The 19,157-nt window shown below is 36.2% G+C and overlaps 1 protein-coding gene across 1 annotated transcript in view; it reads right to left on the minus strand.

The window, feature by feature from the left end:
* Nucleotides 1-19,157, minus strand: part of GRIA2 (glutamate receptor, ionotropic, AMPA 2) — a 50,999-nt gene that overhangs the window by 5,885 nt on the left and 25,957 nt on the right. Inside the window, exons 6-11 of the mRNA XM_010083884.1 lie at nucleotides 17,511-17,678; nucleotides 17,125-17,229; nucleotides 16,303-16,413; nucleotides 14,967-15,173; nucleotides 14,088-14,458; nucleotides 10,032-10,230 (exon numbers count right to left, since the gene is read on the minus strand). Coding sequence (XP_010082186.1) covers nucleotides 10,032-10,230; nucleotides 14,088-14,458; nucleotides 14,967-15,173; nucleotides 16,303-16,413; nucleotides 17,125-17,229; nucleotides 17,511-17,678 — 1,161 coding nt within the window. The remainder of the gene's footprint in view (nucleotides 1-10,031; nucleotides 10,231-14,087; nucleotides 14,459-14,966; nucleotides 15,174-16,302; nucleotides 16,414-17,124; nucleotides 17,230-17,510; nucleotides 17,679-19,157) is intronic.

Raw genomic sequence — 19,157 nt, forward strand, 5'->3', positions numbered from 1 at the left:
AAAGCCAGTTCACAAAGTAAACTATCACTGTGTACTACATAAAATATCAGTAGAAATCCAATATTGCACTTTTCTCTGCCTGTAATTTACCTGATACATGGATAGATACAGACAAGCGCCTCTAAGAGATAGCAAATGGCATTTCATGCCTGGAAGAGACTCCCACCTGCAGATCCAAGTAAGTCAGGCCATTTAATGTCTGAGAGACTCCATGAACTTCACTAGAGCATACAAAGAAGTCTAAGTGCATAGCTGTCTATCATCTATTCCCTGAGTCCTGCTGCTGTTGCTCACTTCCCTGGAAGCAGAGCTACCACTGTTTAACTCTGCAGGGTGTTCAATTTCCTCCTTCCTTAGCCCACTCAGGCTTGGACTTAAAAGTCCCCAGCCTCATACGAACGAGCTCAGTCTTCCCTGAAATCTCATTCTCTAAGTTTACTAACTAAACCCAGATGCTCCATTCCATTCCTATGACAGGTCAACATTCATTTGGCAGCATACATCCAACTTGCTGCATGGGATTTACCACTACAAACTAAGCCAAGGGACATCAACAGTGTTCTAAAAATGATTAGAGTGGTATTTAATGAATTACCATAGGTTTGCTTTTTAAAGGGGGAAACTTGAAGTTGGTTTAGAGCTGTCTTACAACGTTCAATTCAACACAAATCTTCTCAGACAAACACTCTAATACTAAATAAACAAGCATTCTTTATTCCAGTTAGGTAACTGTCATGAACAAGTTCATAAACTGACTTAATTGCCTTTTCTTACTCCACTGTTTCCTGGTTTATTAAAATGACCTTTTACAGGTTTTGATATGTATCGAGTAACAGATGTCTAGCAAAGTCTGTTATGCTTTTGTCATTCAACCTCAAAAAAATGCATCTCCCTCGTTCCCCCTGTCACTTCACAGAAAGCTGATCACAACAGGTAAGTGGAAAGGATGAGGGAAATCCCATGGAAGAAGGAGGAGCTGGTGCTGGACACTTGACTGGGAAAAGGTGCAAGGAACAGATTTCCAAATGGTCAAGTGTTAAGAAGAAACCTCCCACTAGATGGCTCACAGGGTCCTTGACATATAGGAATACTTGACCTGGCAACCATGGAAATAAAAACCTGTAGCGAAAAACATCACCAGAAAATAACACTCAGAATTTGCCATGACCACAGAGTCCTCTGCAGACAGGAACACTAAAAAATATCATGCTGGAGTTCATACAGCTCAGAGTCTTGAAGCCTACCTAGTCCTTGACCTTGTCTAGGCTCATAAAAAGTAAGAGCAACAAGTCACTACCTAGGGGATACTTGTGACTTCTAAGGTTTTTGTTTATATTGATCCACAACATATTTAGTAATTCTGTTTTCAGAACTGTGTCATTTATTTCCCTCATTATTTTGATCTTGGAATTTGTTTTGTATTTGAAAGGTAGAGCTAAACAATGTATAAAAGGGCAGCGTTAAAGAGACCTTCATCTAGCATTCTGTGCACACATACTCACACCCACTCACTCATAAAGCCAATGTTATCTGGTAGTTTAAAAAAGCATGTATACTTATCCTGATTCAAACACGTTGGGGGAAAAAAAAGCACATTACATTGTTATTTGAATTTGGCCAGTACTATAGTTGACCATATATTTTATTCCTATGCAAATGATCTTCTTCAACTCCTTAAATTGCACTTGGAAAAACATGCAGTCAGCAGCAACAGCAGGACTAAACCATGAGGCAACAGAATTCTTGTGAATGCAGGATGTTCTGTGAGCAAGTTGGGCTTTCACGTCCCTTTCTTATATCCTCTTTCTGTAATGGCATCCAAAGCCTAAAAGGACAGCAGTCCTCCATAAAAAAATACCAAAACTTCCTATCATGCAATCCAAATAATATAGCAATCTACAAATGGTTCTGTTATTTGACTACAAGAATGCAAGAATATGGAAATAATACGCACGGCTCTTCATTACCGTAGCTGATTGCTATTGCAATTCCAATGTGACACTCCAGTGTAAATATGAAATCTTAAAAGCTAATTATAACTTTGGTATTATAATCAACACCAACATGGCAGTACAAGACCCTAATATTCACAATGAATACTTTTTCTTCCATTATTTACCATTATTTCACTTCTATGAAAATACAATAACTGATACAACAATGCCCCATGAGTTAACACTTTTTTTTAATATCATGTCACCACTGAGCATTTTGACTATGAAAATTATTATTATTACAAAGTACACACCCCATTTAAATGTAAAATATTGCCTTCATTAAGAAACTCACTAGGACATTAAATTATGCAAAGCTTTATCAAATTAATTAATGTATTTTGTAGGTCATCAGATAACCTTTCCATTTTGTCATTCAAAGACCCACTTTTCTTAAATGGGGGTGCTGTAATTAACATGTCATTGACAGAAATAGCTCCTCAGACTACTAACATTCTACTGGATGATGATCTTGTATTACGGGAGCAGAACTTTAATTCTCCAATGTTGTTTGTGTAACCATCTTGTTGACCTTCCATACTGAATAAAAGGACAGGAACTAGTATTGTCATCAATAGCTAGAAAGTGAAAATGAATCTTGCCAATTTACACAGTAAATCAATTACTGATACATCCAAAAAAACCCAGAAAAGGACAAAACTAGTTTTTCAGCCTCTTTAATTAGCTCAAGATTAACTTTAAAATACTTAACCTTGTTTATATTGGGTGAATATTTAAGGTGAAAGTTCCAATTGATGGAAAAATCTCAATTTTGTAATATATTGGTGATTCTATTTAATAGTGACCAGAACTAGTCCATATTCTCAAGATGCAGTTTTATGGATCTCCAGTTTCCATTACTCAAAATATCTTTAATATATTTGGTCTTATTAATAAAAATAGTAAAATATTCTACCTCAAGAACTTATTCCTCAAAAGCCCACTTAAAATAAATTTCTCCAAGAATGTACGAGACAAGGACCTTATGTTGTCACCATATTCTTCATGTGATTTAAAGAGTTAAGCGTGCAAGAAAGCTTGTCTTACAAAAGGATGTTAAAGTTTCAAGACCATTTAACTGCTCTTAAAATGCTTGCTGAAATGACTCCTCCTCTGAGACTTATGAATTTCAACAGAATCGAAATTCCTCCCTATCATTCAGCACATTCCTAAAATCAACGCAGACCATTTCAATCTCATTTAACAAAAAACTCAGATAAATGTCACATAAACTAATTTCCACACTGATGACCTAAATCTATCTGTTCTTTTTGAAGTGCTGGTCACAAGGAAAAACTGCTGTCCACCCCTAGAACTAGCTTTACTGTAATAAACCTACTGATAGAGGGAGAGCTGTACTGCTACATCACTGTAATGCAAATGTAGACTTGTAAGCGAGATCTTGATTTGATCAGGAGAAACCTGATAACATAAAGGAAACAACAGGTCACATAAAATGAACTGAAAAAAACCTGCAAACAGCGGGAGATTTTCAAACCTCATGAGTGAAAAAATGAATGGGAGAAAGGAAAGTATATCTCTATGTGGTGGGAAGGAATGCAGAGAACAAAGAATCTACACATAGGACCATAATCTAAATGTGTACTTTAGCTTTGCTTTTGATGAGATTAACATAAAGGAAAAGTAAGTAATAGGAATAAGAGTACAGAAAATGATCAAAACAAGATGGATGCATACCAAAAAGAACTTATTGCATCGATACTGAGGGAGGAGGAATAAACTAAATTCCAAAATGCAAAAGCATCCTCTCAAGCAATCACAGATCTATAGTGAACTGCAGGTGCTACTTCCAGAGTCTAGAACCACACGCATACTGCCTGGGCTTAACAAGCACAAAAAAGCATTCAAAGTGACTACCGCTCTTTTGGCCTGAAGTCCTGCAGGGCATACACAGCCTCAGATGACATTTTAGAGTGAAAAACATTTCAAGACAGAAGTGACTAGGATTTGTAGGAAAGGAAATTGGGATATCAAAACACATTAAGCCAGACAATGGGAAATTATTTATTTGATATATATGAGAAGTGGAATATTCTGAGCACTAGAATGATAGAAATGAAATGAAACTTTCCAGTTCAAAAGCATGGTCCAGCACTTTGGGGCCAATAAGAAAATCTGCAATAGAACTGAAGACCTTCAGTTGATAAAAACAGAAGAAAAGAAACACAAATTGATCGCTATGATTAAAATTATTACCAGAAAACTGTGATACAACTGGGAGAAAGATATTTCCAGAAGAGACAGAGAAATATTAATGCCTTTGTACCAAGCACTACTGAGATCTCAGATGGCATACAGTGTACACCTCTCTTCATCCACATTCAGGAACAATTAACTCCAAATACCACACACATACACACAAGAGCTATGAGATGATAGGGGACCAAAATGCCTTGCTCAGAAATCAAGAATAAATATACTATTGTTGGTAGAGATGGAAGCTCAGAAAAAAAACCAAACATATTTGCTCTGTATTAATATTTTATCAGACACAATTTTTCCTTACAAACAAGGAAGGAAAATTCTACTAGAAAGAAACATATTTTATACTTAATAAAAACTATGCAAATAGTAATTTGAAATTAAGCTTTCTGAGTAATACATGTAGCAAGGTTTCTGAAGGACCACAGTGGTTTGGTCACTAGGCTCACTGAGCTGTCTGCAAGAGACATTAGGATTTTGGGTGATACAGAGAGAGAAAAAAATGAATTTGAAAAATAACAAACATGCTTTGAAGAAAAAAAGGAAATACTGATGACTGCATTCCTTCTTTGAAAATGACTTTCACAATGGCCTAAATAAATTCTTTTATGTGTTGTCCGAATGCAAGGACCTCAAAAAAGAGAAAACAACTGAAAATTAATCACTTGAACCCTGCAGACCACAAAAAATATAATCATATCTTCACTAATATGCTATCAGATGCAAACAGCAGTCTCTCCACTATCTCAGTGCTCAGATGTACCTCTCCTCAGTATTTCAGCTATCTAACTTTTTTATTTCCTGTTAAAAAGCCGAACCCATATTCTAATCCCATGTCCTTCACAAATACATTAAATGGCAGTCCTATAGCCCCTGCCTCTTAAGGTACCAAGTAGAGTCCATGGTAAAAGTTACAGAAGATTTCATAGCCCAGTCTTTTGTCTCCATCTCCCAAAGGTTTCTGTGGACCTAGTCAAAATTTAACTCTGCAAAACTATGTTCTATAATTCGTCTACATCTCAAACTTCAAAAACTGAGGCTGAGGTATCATTCATAATTTTTTATCCCAATTCCATTAAAAAAAAAAAAATCAGAGTGCTTCTTCTCTTCTCACTGGTTTTAGAGATTTCCTGTGGGGTTTTTTTAAAAGCTTGAATATCTTTATGAGCATAAAGACAGACTGAGGTTCATAGATAGACTGCTGTATGCTTTCTCTCTTTTTGCATGTTAAAAAAACATATCAAGTACTCATAAATCTAGAGGCACTGAACTGTGCTGAAGATCCTTAGAAAACAAAATACTACCCTTCAGGCTGAATTTTCTTTGCCTTTCTCCTTTCGCAGGAGAAATAACCCAAGGGGTCATGTCAGCTCTTCTTACATTTGTTGCTGGCTTTTTGCTATGGAAGAGCACTTCTTTACAAGATAGCAAGGATTATCATCATTCCAGCATTTTTCCCATGACCAGCTTTTCATTGTAGAACTCTTGCCTCTTAAGCAAGAATAAGCAACTCCTGCATAGTCTTTTCAGTGAAAGCTGAAGAATACTTCTTTGTTATGGAGCAGTTCTGCTTGCTTTTTCTTTGGCAGAGGATCTACTCTTAGAGGCCACCAAAATAGAATGAAACAGATTGTTCTGTCCACGTCACACTGTTGGTCCAAAATTAGGTACATATAAAAAGATTTTAAATAAAAAACTAACGCAGATAGAATGTAAATTAGTTTAATTATTGCTCTGCATGTCATTTTTTCTTTTTGAGATGCCTTCTTACCTTACACATGGGACTAGTTACAATTAATCTTTTAAAGTGAAAAAAAAAGGTAGCATGATTGATTTCATTTGTCTATCAGGTTTGCATGTATTTTTGATGAATAGAGCTAAGCATAAAGCAAAAACATGACTGAATTGTAAAAGTAATTAGCTTTTGTTCTCTTTGTATCACATTGATATTAATTTTCAATATGCCTTCAAGCAGGTGGAAAGCATGGAAACACCCCAGTGAATGTTAAGCTTGCATACTTACGCAGCTGTACTTTGTTTCTTCCAGTGCTGTAGCCCATGAAAGTAAGCAAGGTAACTTCGGAAATTAACACATATAGACAGTGCTTTAAAATTAATGTCTGCAGTGTCAGGTGAGCAGTAGTCTGTCGTCTTGGGTTAGTGACTAGTTCAACTATGTGTCTTGGCTAATGCACACATCAATTGTATTTACAGCAACTGCTGAGAAATCACTGAAGGTAAAAATACTGTGTGACTGTGGACAGTGTCAACACCACATACTGGAGTGGCGAAATTCCACTGCCCCACCATTTACGACTCCATCAAGTACTATCTGTGATCTGACAATTATAAAGATGATGCACCTGCACAAGATCAACTGAAATGACTCCTGGATCTTCCGAGGTATGCTTGCAGTCCTTATTCACATTCTCACCACTACAATCCACTACTGATTTGATAAATATGACAACCTTCTGGAAAACCACAGCCACACACATTTTCTTCAATGTTTTGCTCGTTACTTCAGGTTGTAAACCCAAGAGAATATGCAACAGCAATACACTATATATCTTTGTTTAGGCTTTCAGTTGCTCTAAGAACTCTAAAAGCACTACCCTTAAGGCAGAGGCACTAGCAAGTATTGGAAGTGGTAAGTATCCCGACTCAGTGGAATAGAACTCTGAAGACTTGGATCGTATTCACAGTTCTCCTAGTAGCAGCTTTGAGATTTCACATGAAAAACTACTACACTTTCTGGTATTTACAAATACATAACCAAGAGACCTGATGGATCTGCTATTAAAGAAAAATGGTGTATTGATAACATTACTACTAAGAAGTAACAGTTTTCTGGTGATGTTTACTGCTCAAAGCTCATTACCTTTTTTCTTTTCAGAATACTCTCAAATCCATTGTTTCTGCACTGCTATTTTCTATGCAGGATGCACCAAGCTTCTGCTTCTCATCTGAAAGCAGATCTAGGAACACTAGAGTACAATTGCCTTTTCACCCCTTTCTTGCAGTTATGTTTCTTGATTCAGTGCCAATTTATGGTCTATTCACTGTGGGCAAGAATGTTACCTGCTGGTCTGTACTACTTTAAAGCTAGGAATTATGTACCTAAAACAGGGGAAAGTGCAAAGGCAATACACCTTTTGTCATGAGTGCCATGGCTGTTATCTTGAAGTCAAGTGGTATGGACTAGCTTGTACACCGACTCCCATACCTTCTGTAGAGTTTGTGGAGAGCCACTATCTTTCCTCCACCGGGGTTTTTCTAACCTGCATCTGGATTACTCTGTTCACCATGCTAGCCACTGCATCCAGCCACAGCCACAGCAGACAGGAACTGGTGTGTACCTACCATAGGCAGCTGAAAGACTAGAATTCTGAAACAAAGCAGAAAAAGCTAACGCAACATCCCTGACATATCCAAGCTAACGTAACATCTCAATGAGTTCAAATCATTTAAGCAGTCATAGAAGCTGGGCAAAGACTCAAACCCACCTCTTTCAATTAATGTCGCATACATATATTCAGTTATTCAGGACAGGATTTTCCAGATAACTTTCACCGTCTAGCCTATTGCTGAGAATTCCTTTCTGGAAAATGCTGAGAAACATCTCTCATTTATGCAAAGTATTACCAGAAAACTTGTTTTAGTACCAAAGAAAATTCAGTTTACTGTTCTCATCCCCAGTATACAACAATTCCTAACTTTGTGCTTTTACAGGAATTAGGGTTTCACTACTGAAGATTTAGAACCAGTATACATTCCATCAGTAGAAAAGAAACTTGCAAATAATGCCACTTCTTAAAGAGAAAATAGACTAATGGTAAAAAGAAACTAAATGCTTCTTTTAATTCAGGACAGTGACAGAGAAAAAGCCAGTCTACTTTAGCTTGCTGCTAGAAAAAAGTTATTTCCAGCTGTTCAAAGAATCTGAGTCCTAATTTCAGGTCATATAAAAATCACACATCCAATCTAGTCACCATACAAAATACTCTAGGGGAAATTTTTGTCTCTTTACTGCTAAAGACTGCTTTCACATTGCCTTCAGCAGAGAGAGTTTAATTCTTGAATCTTGAATTTAACATCTCCTAGGAAGACATTCTAACAGCTGTTATTTTTTAAAAAAATAACTGAGCAAGTTTAAATGAGTTTTAGCAAATAGTAGATAGAGCCATGAGGCTAAGAAGTTGCGTTACATACAGTGCACCAACTCATTTGTGACAGAAATTGCTGAGAATAAATTTCCAGAGATCATTATAGCCTTGTTTGTGCAGAGCCAAACCTAACTTAACAAAAGGTGAAGAATATCTCCTCACAAAACCTCTACTTGATTTTTACAAAAATAAGTTATCAATGCTCAGGTAATCACCAGAAACACTAGTTGTGTAAAAGTGTAATTGGAAAGATGTATATTATGTGCTAGAAGCATAAAAACTATATATTGATCCATGTACATACAAAAGAGCTTTGCTTTAAAAAAAAAGCCTAAAAATCTCTGAAGAGAAACTACTCAAAAGAACTGACCTAGTTAGTTCACATTCAATCCTCAGTACAGCCATGATCTAAAAGGTTTATGCTCACCAAACTAGAAACACACGCTTGTATGCTTCTAAACGTTCCTAAACACTCTTAGCACAGACCTGATCTCATTTTTGCTAGCTTACACACCTGATGTTAGTTTTGCTTTAGCCAACAGGAATGCAATCAGCAGTAGGTGTTATTACTGGACCTATCATAAAAATAAAAAACTAAGGCTTTCTACAGTTGAAGCACGGATGGTTCCTAATAGTACGTTACCAGTTAAGTATGCATTACAGGATCTAGTGAAAACCATCATCTATCAGTTACTGCTCTAACTGCACACTACATAAATATATTTGTGAGAACTTGCTCCATTTCACTTTCATAACAGGCTATGTTTGAAATGTATACGTAATATTTACAACTATTTAAAAAACCATTTTGTTTAAACCTAACACTATCATCCATTGAAAAACATGAAAATAATTTTTTTTGTAATTGTAGCACTTCAGATCCACTTCCACCTTACAGGGAAAGACACAGAGAGCACACAGACGAGGCAACACAGTCACGGTGTTTTTCCCAGTGGCCTTAGTGTCTCACTCCTTTGCTGGATAGATTTCACCATGTTAGCTGGTGTCTCAAGGGCAGCCCGAGACTCACACACTGGAAGTCTCATGCATTTTTAAAACTGAAATACACAGAGGCAGAAGGTGAGGACTGAGAGGCTTCCAAGGCGCTACTGTAATGCAAATACAAATAGTAACTGTTTTCAAAAGCAGGCATGGATTTGCTACAGCAGCCAACAGGGTTGTATCCCATTCCCCATCTGCAAGCTTGAAAAATCATGTGAAATACTTACTAAAACATGACTGTGCACCTTCCTACGTCCCTATTCACTGTATGACTACCTAAAATACAGCACAGATATTAAATAGCCTTGTTATAATTGTTAGCTCCTGTCTTACAGCTTAGATGAACTACATCAACTCCTTTCTCTGAACATACGTTGTTTTCTACTTTACAGTGGAATATTTTTTAGGTAATTTCTTGCAGTCACTTTTGCTTGACATATTTACAACATGACCCTTATGTTCATATATAGATAATAAAATGTATAATCATAATGAATAAACAAGAACACTTATACTTGAGAGTTAGGCTGCACGTTATCACATTTTTATGGCAACCTTTTAATAAAGCCTAGAGAAAACACATTTACATGAGTGAAGACCTTTTTAAAGCAACACAGATCTATCTAAAAAAAGCAGAAATTCTTACCCTAAAAAACTCTTTCGTGGAGCCAGAATCTAATGTCCCATAAGCAATTTCTGTTTGCTTGGAAAGATCCTCTGCGCTCTCAATTGGAGACACCATCCTCTCAACCGTCAGGAAGGCAGCTAAGTTAGCCGTGTAGGATGAGATTATGATGAGGGTAAAGAACCACCACACACCTCCAACAATGCGCCCAGACAGGGATCTAATAACAAGTATGAAATGGATTTGTAAAGTGAAATGAAAGTCCTAAAAAGGAACACATGTTATCAGTTTTATGCACATGATGCATTATACTATAGGGAAGCATTTCAGGCTATTTCGTAGTACAGCTCTGCATACTAATCAGATGGGAATCAATGCATACTCCACTACACGTCCTGGACTTTGCTGAAATTAGGACTCCACATTTTACTTTAGGGATAATTTAGTGATCCAGTTCTTCAAAGTTCTGAACATCCTGAAACTGCTCCCCTCACAATGTGCTATATTTAACACATAAGCTTCTTATTCCTTCTGAAGTGAATTTGTGTGATACTATGAAGAGGATCAAACAAAATCAGTGAAACAGTGCTTTCAGACAAACCAGTACGCACTTAAAAACTAAGTGCCTTTAGCTTGCTTATTTTCCTAAGACATACAGACAGAGTCTGATTTCCACAAAACAATGGCTTATGCTGCTGTGGACAATCTATACTGAGAAACAGACATCATTATTTGCAATAAAAAATGTCCCAGGGAATATTCATAAACCAAACAGTGCATACAACCTTTGAAAGTCACAAGAATTTAACAGACTGAGGACTGGACATGATACAATCAGTGATAATACAGGAAAATGGTGAAGAAAGTATATTTTTAAATAATAATAATCTGATGTTTTTAACTGCAGCAGGTGAGCTCTTATGGATCTTTGTTTTGCATCTCCTGCTCAAGAAGAAAGAAGAAAAGAGAACTCAAGAAAATATAAAAAGCAGTATAGAGCACACAAATAGAGAAATGCAATGATTTTCAATACTAGAAAACTAAGAGGAGAACTTTTGATACTGCCATTATTGTCAAAGTTGTCATCTTTTTTTCATAATCCTTTAAACTTTGAAATTACCTACTACTTTGTTTCCAAACAAGACATTATAGGCAGGAATACATATCTTTGGACATGTGCTTAATCATTTGACAGAGATGTGCATGAAGTTGAAAGTCTAGTATGAAGGCGTTGCAGTAGCTTAGATATGTCTTGATGTATCTCCTCTATCTATTAAGCAAACAAATCATGTATCACTTACCCAGCCCACTGTATTGTGAATAAGATTTCAAACTAATTCTGACAAAAGATATATAGATATGACTATATATATGTATACACCTCTTAAAAAATGATAGATATGTACAGCTGATTTATCAAACTGGGAACAAAAATAAATAGAACCAATTCTGGACAAGTTATTTTTCCTAATTGCTACTGTAAAAAAAAAAAAATCAGTTTTAATTCAGACATGAAAAGACTTATTCCATGTCACAACAGACCCACTAATTCACTCTACTACATGAAAATCAAATCAGATAAGGTCCAGAATATGTTGTTAAAAAGGACCATAGAAAAGAAATTATTTCAAGTTCCTTCAAAATTGAGATGTATTCTGCAAACGTGCTTTCTGTCACCTTTAAAAAATATTATGTATTTATTTTGACATGGAGGTAATCTGAATACAAAATAATTCTACAATTAAAAGACTGAATTATATGATAAATATGTATTTGCAAGGTAAAATCTCTCAATATGTATATTTAATAACTGCTGATTTTATGGCACTTTATATTGTATTGATGCCATCTGCTATAAATGATAATAATCTTCAAAAGCCCATGGTCTGTCAAACAGCATCGCTACCAACTTTGTAAAAAAAGAATAAGCTCAATGCCAAACCAGACATTATGTTCCCACAGGACATTTTATAAGTAAAATTTTTTTGAGTGTAATTTGTATTCAAAATTTTCCCATAAGGTCTGTCCCAGTTAAATAAATAATATATTTTTTTAACGTGCATTTGAAGAAGTTTCTCAAGATTGATAATTATACGCTAGTATGAACCCACAATTTTACAAGCATCTCACTCATCAGATCATTAAATACTAAAATAGCAATTTCTGTGTAGAATTATCTAAATTTGTGCACCATACTTTATACTTACAAAGGTATACATGGCAGTACTGAGAGTACGCTCACATCTCAAAAAAGATGAGGAAAACTTTGCTACGTTACCATTATAATATCACTATTCTACTCTGTTGTGTCGGTGCTATGTGGCAGCATGGGGATTGCTGTTGCAGATCAGTTTCCAGGTGGTCCAGTTTTACTCAGCACCACCTTCTATTTCAGAGTCAGGAAGCCCCAGTTACTTGTCTACACTAAGATTCTTACATTGGTTGTCCTTTTAGAGAAATGATAGTGCAAAACTTAACATCACAAGGATATTTTGCAGATGTCGAAGAGATTCCTTTTCATATCTGTTCTAATTCATTTGCAGGGAGTTCAGATTCCATAGTCATGGTTCTGGTGCAAGAACAGAAACAACTAAGGTGTTTTCAGACCTCTTCTATTTTTATAATAAACAGAGAATAAACAAACTAGCCGCTTTCTCAAAAATATGCTTGTAATGAAGTGCTGTTAAACACCTTACTGAAACTAAATGTTGAATCTCCAAAATTATTAGAGTTTCATGCACCTTTTACATTTACCATTTACTATCGTTATTCTTACCTCATCTTCCGAAAGTTATCAAACCATGCACAAAAACTGGCATGCTTTAATAGCCAGTAAAACAATAATAAAGAAAAAGATTGTTATTCTACTGTGGCCTTGATTCAATAAAAATAGTTTTGTAGCTAATAGAGGACTTTGCAAACAACTAAACCTGTTAAGTGTGTAATCAATACAAAACCCCCAAAGGACTGAACTTAACACAGCTTCTCATGACCTGAAACAACTGTCTCTCTCTTCCTTGTCTTGTTTCTTGTATATAATAAATGCTCTGCTATTTCTGCAGTAGATCAACTTGAAAACCTGCTATTGCCTCTTGGGATGCACAACTTCTATCTAAGAAATGCTCCCTTGGTGTTATTTATTTTGCATACTAGCCACTAGAGTCACTAGAAATTGACCTGCTCCCTGACTTACTTTAGGAGGTGTAGAAGAAAGTCAAATTGCTTAGTATAATTAAGTAGGTCTTCTGGTTTGATTTCCTTAAACGCAGTTGTCCTATTTCACTTGTCACTGTAGTTCCTTCAAGCAGCAAGTAGTTATTTACCTATCTACTTACCACTTTGCTGAATCAAGGCTAGAAGAACTTGTGCACAAGGGAAATAGAATATTTAATGAGCTGCAAAGGAATTAACTCAAGTGCTTTACAGTTGCCCCTAATAAAGTAAGTGAAAATCCATGAGGAATTAAGCACTTATAAACTGGACCTTGAAATTCATTTTAGTGATATCCTTTGTGACTTTTCTAAAACTAGGCCATGCAAAAACAGCAGTGTTTTGCAACTATTCACATGAAATTAGAGCCATCACGTGATTTTTATGTCAGTTCAAGGCTCTCCTGTAGGAAAACACTGGGTTAATAACTGTGTTATGATATCGAGTTTTAGAGGGAAAGTGCTGTGTGTGTAGTTTGCGACTACTGTGTTACCCTTTTTTCCCATTACAGTTGTTGTGAACCATATGCACTGTCAACTGTAAAATGGGAATATGCAGCAAAAACACGGTACCCCTCCAAGAAGGCATGGAATGACTTGAACCTTATGCATTTTACAGTCTCTGCATGGTGTATATAACTTCACTTAGCAAATGTATGATCGACCTTAAGACAATATCGATCAAAAACATGATGACCCTATGTCATAGACAACTGCTTTTATTTCAAGGACTTTTGTGATTTTAGGGAGGGAAAACACATAGTAATTAACTTCTTTCCGAGAGTGAAAATATATGCACCATGAACCTCCTCTCGCTGAGACGGCCGAGACCAAAAATGCACAAAGTTGAAATGGGTGAGTAACCAACCTTGGCGAAATATCGCATCCTTGCTGCATAAAGGCACCCAGGGAAAACCAGAGACTATTAAATATCCCAAATTCATTAGTTGATTCATTAGTTTGCGTTTCTCTTCCATCTTCAAATTCCTCAGTGTGCCACTCGTATGGGCTAAATCTGCTGACCAGGAATAAAACTACACTGACCCCAATATAGGCAAAAACAATGCACATCCAGATTTCATATGCTAACGGATCAAGAAAGGAAAACACTCCCGGCTTGGACTTCTGAGGCTTCTTGATCATTATGGATATCCCCAGGCTCATAAAGGGCTTTGAGAAGTCAATCACCTCTTCTCTCACCAATGTAATAGTTAATGGAGCAATTGCAATATCAGCTTTCTGTAAAGGAAATAAAACACAAATAATAGCTAATCCAATGATCAGAACAAAGAATGGCTTAGTTTCTATTGCATTTCATAAATGAAAAATAGGACAGTCTAGACACTGGCAACATTCTTTTCATGAAAAATGTCCTACGGAGAATTTCATAAATTTTTCAGTTGAAACTCATTACTAAATTACATATAACCATATGGTTGGCATATTTCCAAGCTCCCCTTTTTACACATGTCCTTTTAAAAGTATACGACATTCCAAAGTCTTAGTAAAGTACTTTGCCTTTCACCTGGTCAGAAGGATGAAACCTGCACTCAACTCCCCTCCAACTTTATTTGCATTTTGGAATCTAATTCCAAGCTTTACTTCCAAAATTTTTCATGCCAACTCAAGTTACTAATTATATCAAAGGATTTAGATAGACTTCCTCTACTCCACAGAGAAAACTAAACCAAATCCCACTCCTCCCATCAGTCGTCTTTAATGGTTTTATTATAAAATATTTTCTTACCCCATAAACAAGTTCTCCAACCATCCCATTCCAGATTTTCGTGTCTGCATCCCTTGCCCCATACTTGCCATCCCCAACAATTGTGAGCTTATATTTGAATCCACAGTGTTTAGCAATTTCTGTAGCTAAGTCCACACAATAGCCCTCATATCGATCATTTCCTTCAAGCATTTCATGATTTTTCTTCATCATGACATATGGGGACTCCTGCACAGAAAGAACTTGCCTTAGCCATTTGGTAAAGAGACAGATGTATCAGCTGTACACTTCATAGATTAATGTTTCCTTTAAGAATGTGAAACAAAGAGAGAAAATAACATCTGAATCATACATGTTATGTACATGTTAGCTGTTAATTATTAATGTGACATACTTTTAACACATTTAAAAGCTGCATTCTCCACAGTCATATACAAATAACAATACTTACAGGTATAGTGATTCCCAGAAGTATGTTAATAACGACCATGAATGTTAACAGGAGTAATGCATTCAGAGAACAAAGAGCAAGTTCCAAAATCAGTTTCCTTCTCTCATAGAGTTTGGATGGAAGAAGGCAAAGGTATTTAGTTGCTTTTGTTGTTGTCTTAATAGAAGAGAATTCTTTCCTGTTTCACAACCACACCCCTCCATGGGAAAACACTTCAAGCTCTCCACGCTACGCTTTTATTGAGTTACCACACAAACAATAGGTAAGATATCTATAACTATGCAGTAAAGTTCTATCATCAGCAAAACTGGAGATGAGTCATAAGTCATATTAAAAGTAATGTATCTCCTCATTGCTTAGTTGTTACCCAACTATTCTTGCACCCAGCAAAATTCCTATGCTAGCCTGTGATTTCTCCAAACTGATCAAGAAGCCGTGTAACTTACAGAAAAATGCTTTTCTATGACAGTACACATTATTTTCTAGACAACTAGAATACAACTTCTAATGTTTTATTTTACACTTCAACAGTCCATAGCAGCCACAATTATGAAGCATAAGAACCAGTCCTTCCTGCTTTACAAAATCCATTCTCTAAAACTAATACTACGGTTCTGCCTCTCAAACAAAGTTCTCTCCTTTGAAAGCAAGTATTTCATTTCCATTTTCAAGTCTAAAATTTTTAACTTGCTAGGAGGTTCAATCAATCACCATTTTTCTTCTACAGAACAAAACCACATACTGAATCACATGCAGCCTTAATTTCCTTAACTAATGCAGCCTTAATTTCCAGATTTTATTTATATATCATGAGTAACAGGTCACAACCTCAAATAACTAACATAATGACAAGAAACAAATCACTGTAGGACAGATGGTCTTCTGAGAAAATATGAGGTTAATTACCAAAATAGTGGTGACAATAATAGTCTTATTCTCTAGTCCTGAAGATTCATTTCCAAGAGGGCCATCGAGAGGATTCACAACCATTTTGTCCACTTCACTCCAGTATCCAATCTAAAGAGTTTATAGGATGCACAGACACCAGTGAATATGAACTTTCATAAAAAAGCTAAAGCACGTTATTACTATGCCCTTAGTTTATGCTCACAGAGAACTACTTTAGCCATGAATTTACCAGTGCAAATGTTTCTATTTATGTAGTTAAAGACTATAACAAATAGTAACAAGACTGAACTAATGACATCTGTTCACATTAATTTGTCTAATACGGGTATACCATTTTCATTCACATATTAACAGGTTTTAGTATCAACATCACAGTGTTGGACTGGAAGGGTTATGAAATACTCAACATTCAGATGACATGAGAAACTGGCTTTTCCTGAAAGGTTTGGACTTAGAGCAGAAAGACAATCACATTTAAAGAAACATCACTGAAAAGTTGTATTCTGCATTTGTTATTCGGAAGAATATTTCCCCAATTACTGGCTCACATTTAGCATTTCAGACCAGAAAACAAAAACTTCAATGCACAAAACTGAAAGGAAACTACTCTTATGTAGTACTTACCAGAAATAACAACTTGTATTTGTTAGAAAGAAATAATACGTATTTTTACTTCTGCATGACCACTGCAGAATACACCTATGAATAAATATTATCACAACTCACACTTTGCTTAACTTATAGTGTTTCATTACCTACCTCAATCCACTGCTTAGCATGGTAAAACCTTTAAAGACACTGTAAGACAATTCAGATTACCTTCCGAGGACCAGTACTTTTGAGTTCCATGACGTTTATTGTAAAATTGATTCTCTTTCCATTCTGATCAAACTTTATATTCCCTGTTAGACCTTCCACCTGAACCTATAAACAAAGATGAAAGTGGTAGAGAATTAATTTTGTTTCTTTTAAGAAATTACATTTTGTATTTCCATGAATGATTGCTGATACTTCAAAAACACTTGGTTGAGACTGTTTTCCATACTCAATGTATTATCTTAGTATAAGATATTTTCCTGAGGAGTTCACTTCCACATTATTCCCAGCAAGATCCAGGCAGGTTAGGAGACTGGAAGGTTCTTTTCAAGCATTTCTAGAGAATTTCACACATGCACTCATCCCAGCATTCACTCCAGGGAAGCTACCTGTTTCAATGCCCTTTCTATTTCTACACCATGACCCCAGGGTACAGCTGGATTTGCAAGACAATCTCCAGCATTTCCTCTTCTGGAGATCTCAATCCTCTGTTTACGCAAATTACGGAAAGCTTCTGTCATCACTTGAACAGCATCATAGGTCAGAGCAGATGTATACTGAAAAGAAGTGAAAATACTTAATTAAAAAACAGCTTTAGGTTCACTACACCTTCCAATTCTCATTAATCCACTACACAGAGAAACATTAAAAATAAAAAGGACAGTATATATACTTGAAATGAGGCCAGTTTTTCTTTAGTTTGGAGGTCACTACCCTCTGAGGGGTATCTATGCAAATCAACAAAGTGCTCCCCATCAGAATGGTTGGGGGCAGTGCTAGTAAGTCTAAACTGAAGATTTCCAGCTGTTTTCGGTGTGAATGACATTCCTTTATCACTACAACTGTGTAACAGTTCTGCGTGCAGATATGGCTAGAAGTCCACAAAGATGAAATGGAAAAAAAAATAAATTGCACTATTTAACTTGAGTTAGCCTCCAAAAATAAGAGATTGTTCCTCTGACTACACTCTTCATGAAGATGCATTTATATATAGATCTCTAAACTGTATCTCTTCCCACATATATATGCACAAAAGCAAATGTGTGCTTAATTTTTATCTGTTAAACATAAAAATAGGGTTAGCTATTTTCAGATATGCAGTACTTTGTCAACACTGGAAAAACAGATGTCTGGAAGATGTGGTGCCCCTCAAGGAACAATATAGGTGAGGAAGAGCCCTGTGTTCCTAGTCTGACACAACATAAGGAGCTTTACAGCTTTTGAGACAGAGAAGAGTCCTGCGCCCACATGCATCAGAAGCTGGGGCTAAACAGTCAACAGCAGTTGTCTTCAGTTGACTGGAAAATTTTACATCTTAACTAGCTAACTGAACAGAAACCACATGTGCAGGTACACTGAGAACTTTGTTGGATAGGCTTTATGAGTCCGGAATATTGCAATTATGCTAAATTTAAGGGATATTTTTGGAAATATGGAGCAGAATATAACTACTTACAGCCTTATGAATGAACGCAATGATCCCTACAAAGGCTATTAGATGCTGAAAATATATAAACTGTAAAACTGTGAGAAATGATATATTGGCTCTTTACTTCAACGGCTCAGACTTTAATGAGAATTTTAATTAGCTAGCTCAAGTCATGCAGAAGAGCCACTTGTAATTGTAATCAAGGCAGGCTCCTGAATTGAGGTGATGGAGCTCTTTTTTCACATGTACAAGCTTACTGCGTGATTAATGTGAATCTTCTCAACAAAGTTCTCTCAGTGCCTTCTATGGAAATCTTTAAAGGGATCATAACAGCAGAAGACTGAAGTGAAAGACTGGCTGGAGCAGATACTACTTTCTGCTACTGGAGTAGCAGTGACTAAGTGGTGGACACAGATTTAGATATGAGGAGAAGGTAACAGAGAGAAGAGAAAGGACCCGACTCATTTTTTTGGGACTGGCTAGCAATAGTGCTTTAAGTGCAGCACTTTGCAGTACAGAGACACGTTGTACCACACTAACGTTCTGAGAAACTTTGGATACAGCACTGTCATTAAGCACTGCTTGAAACTGAGAAGTTATAGTGCTA

Source organism: Pterocles gutturalis, unplaced genomic scaffold (genome assembly GCF_000699245.1).
Source record: "Pterocles gutturalis isolate BGI_N339 unplaced genomic scaffold, ASM69924v1 scaffold14430, whole genome shotgun sequence".
Classification (NCBI taxonomy): Eukaryota; Metazoa; Chordata; class Aves; order Pterocliformes; family Pteroclidae; genus Pterocles; species Pterocles gutturalis.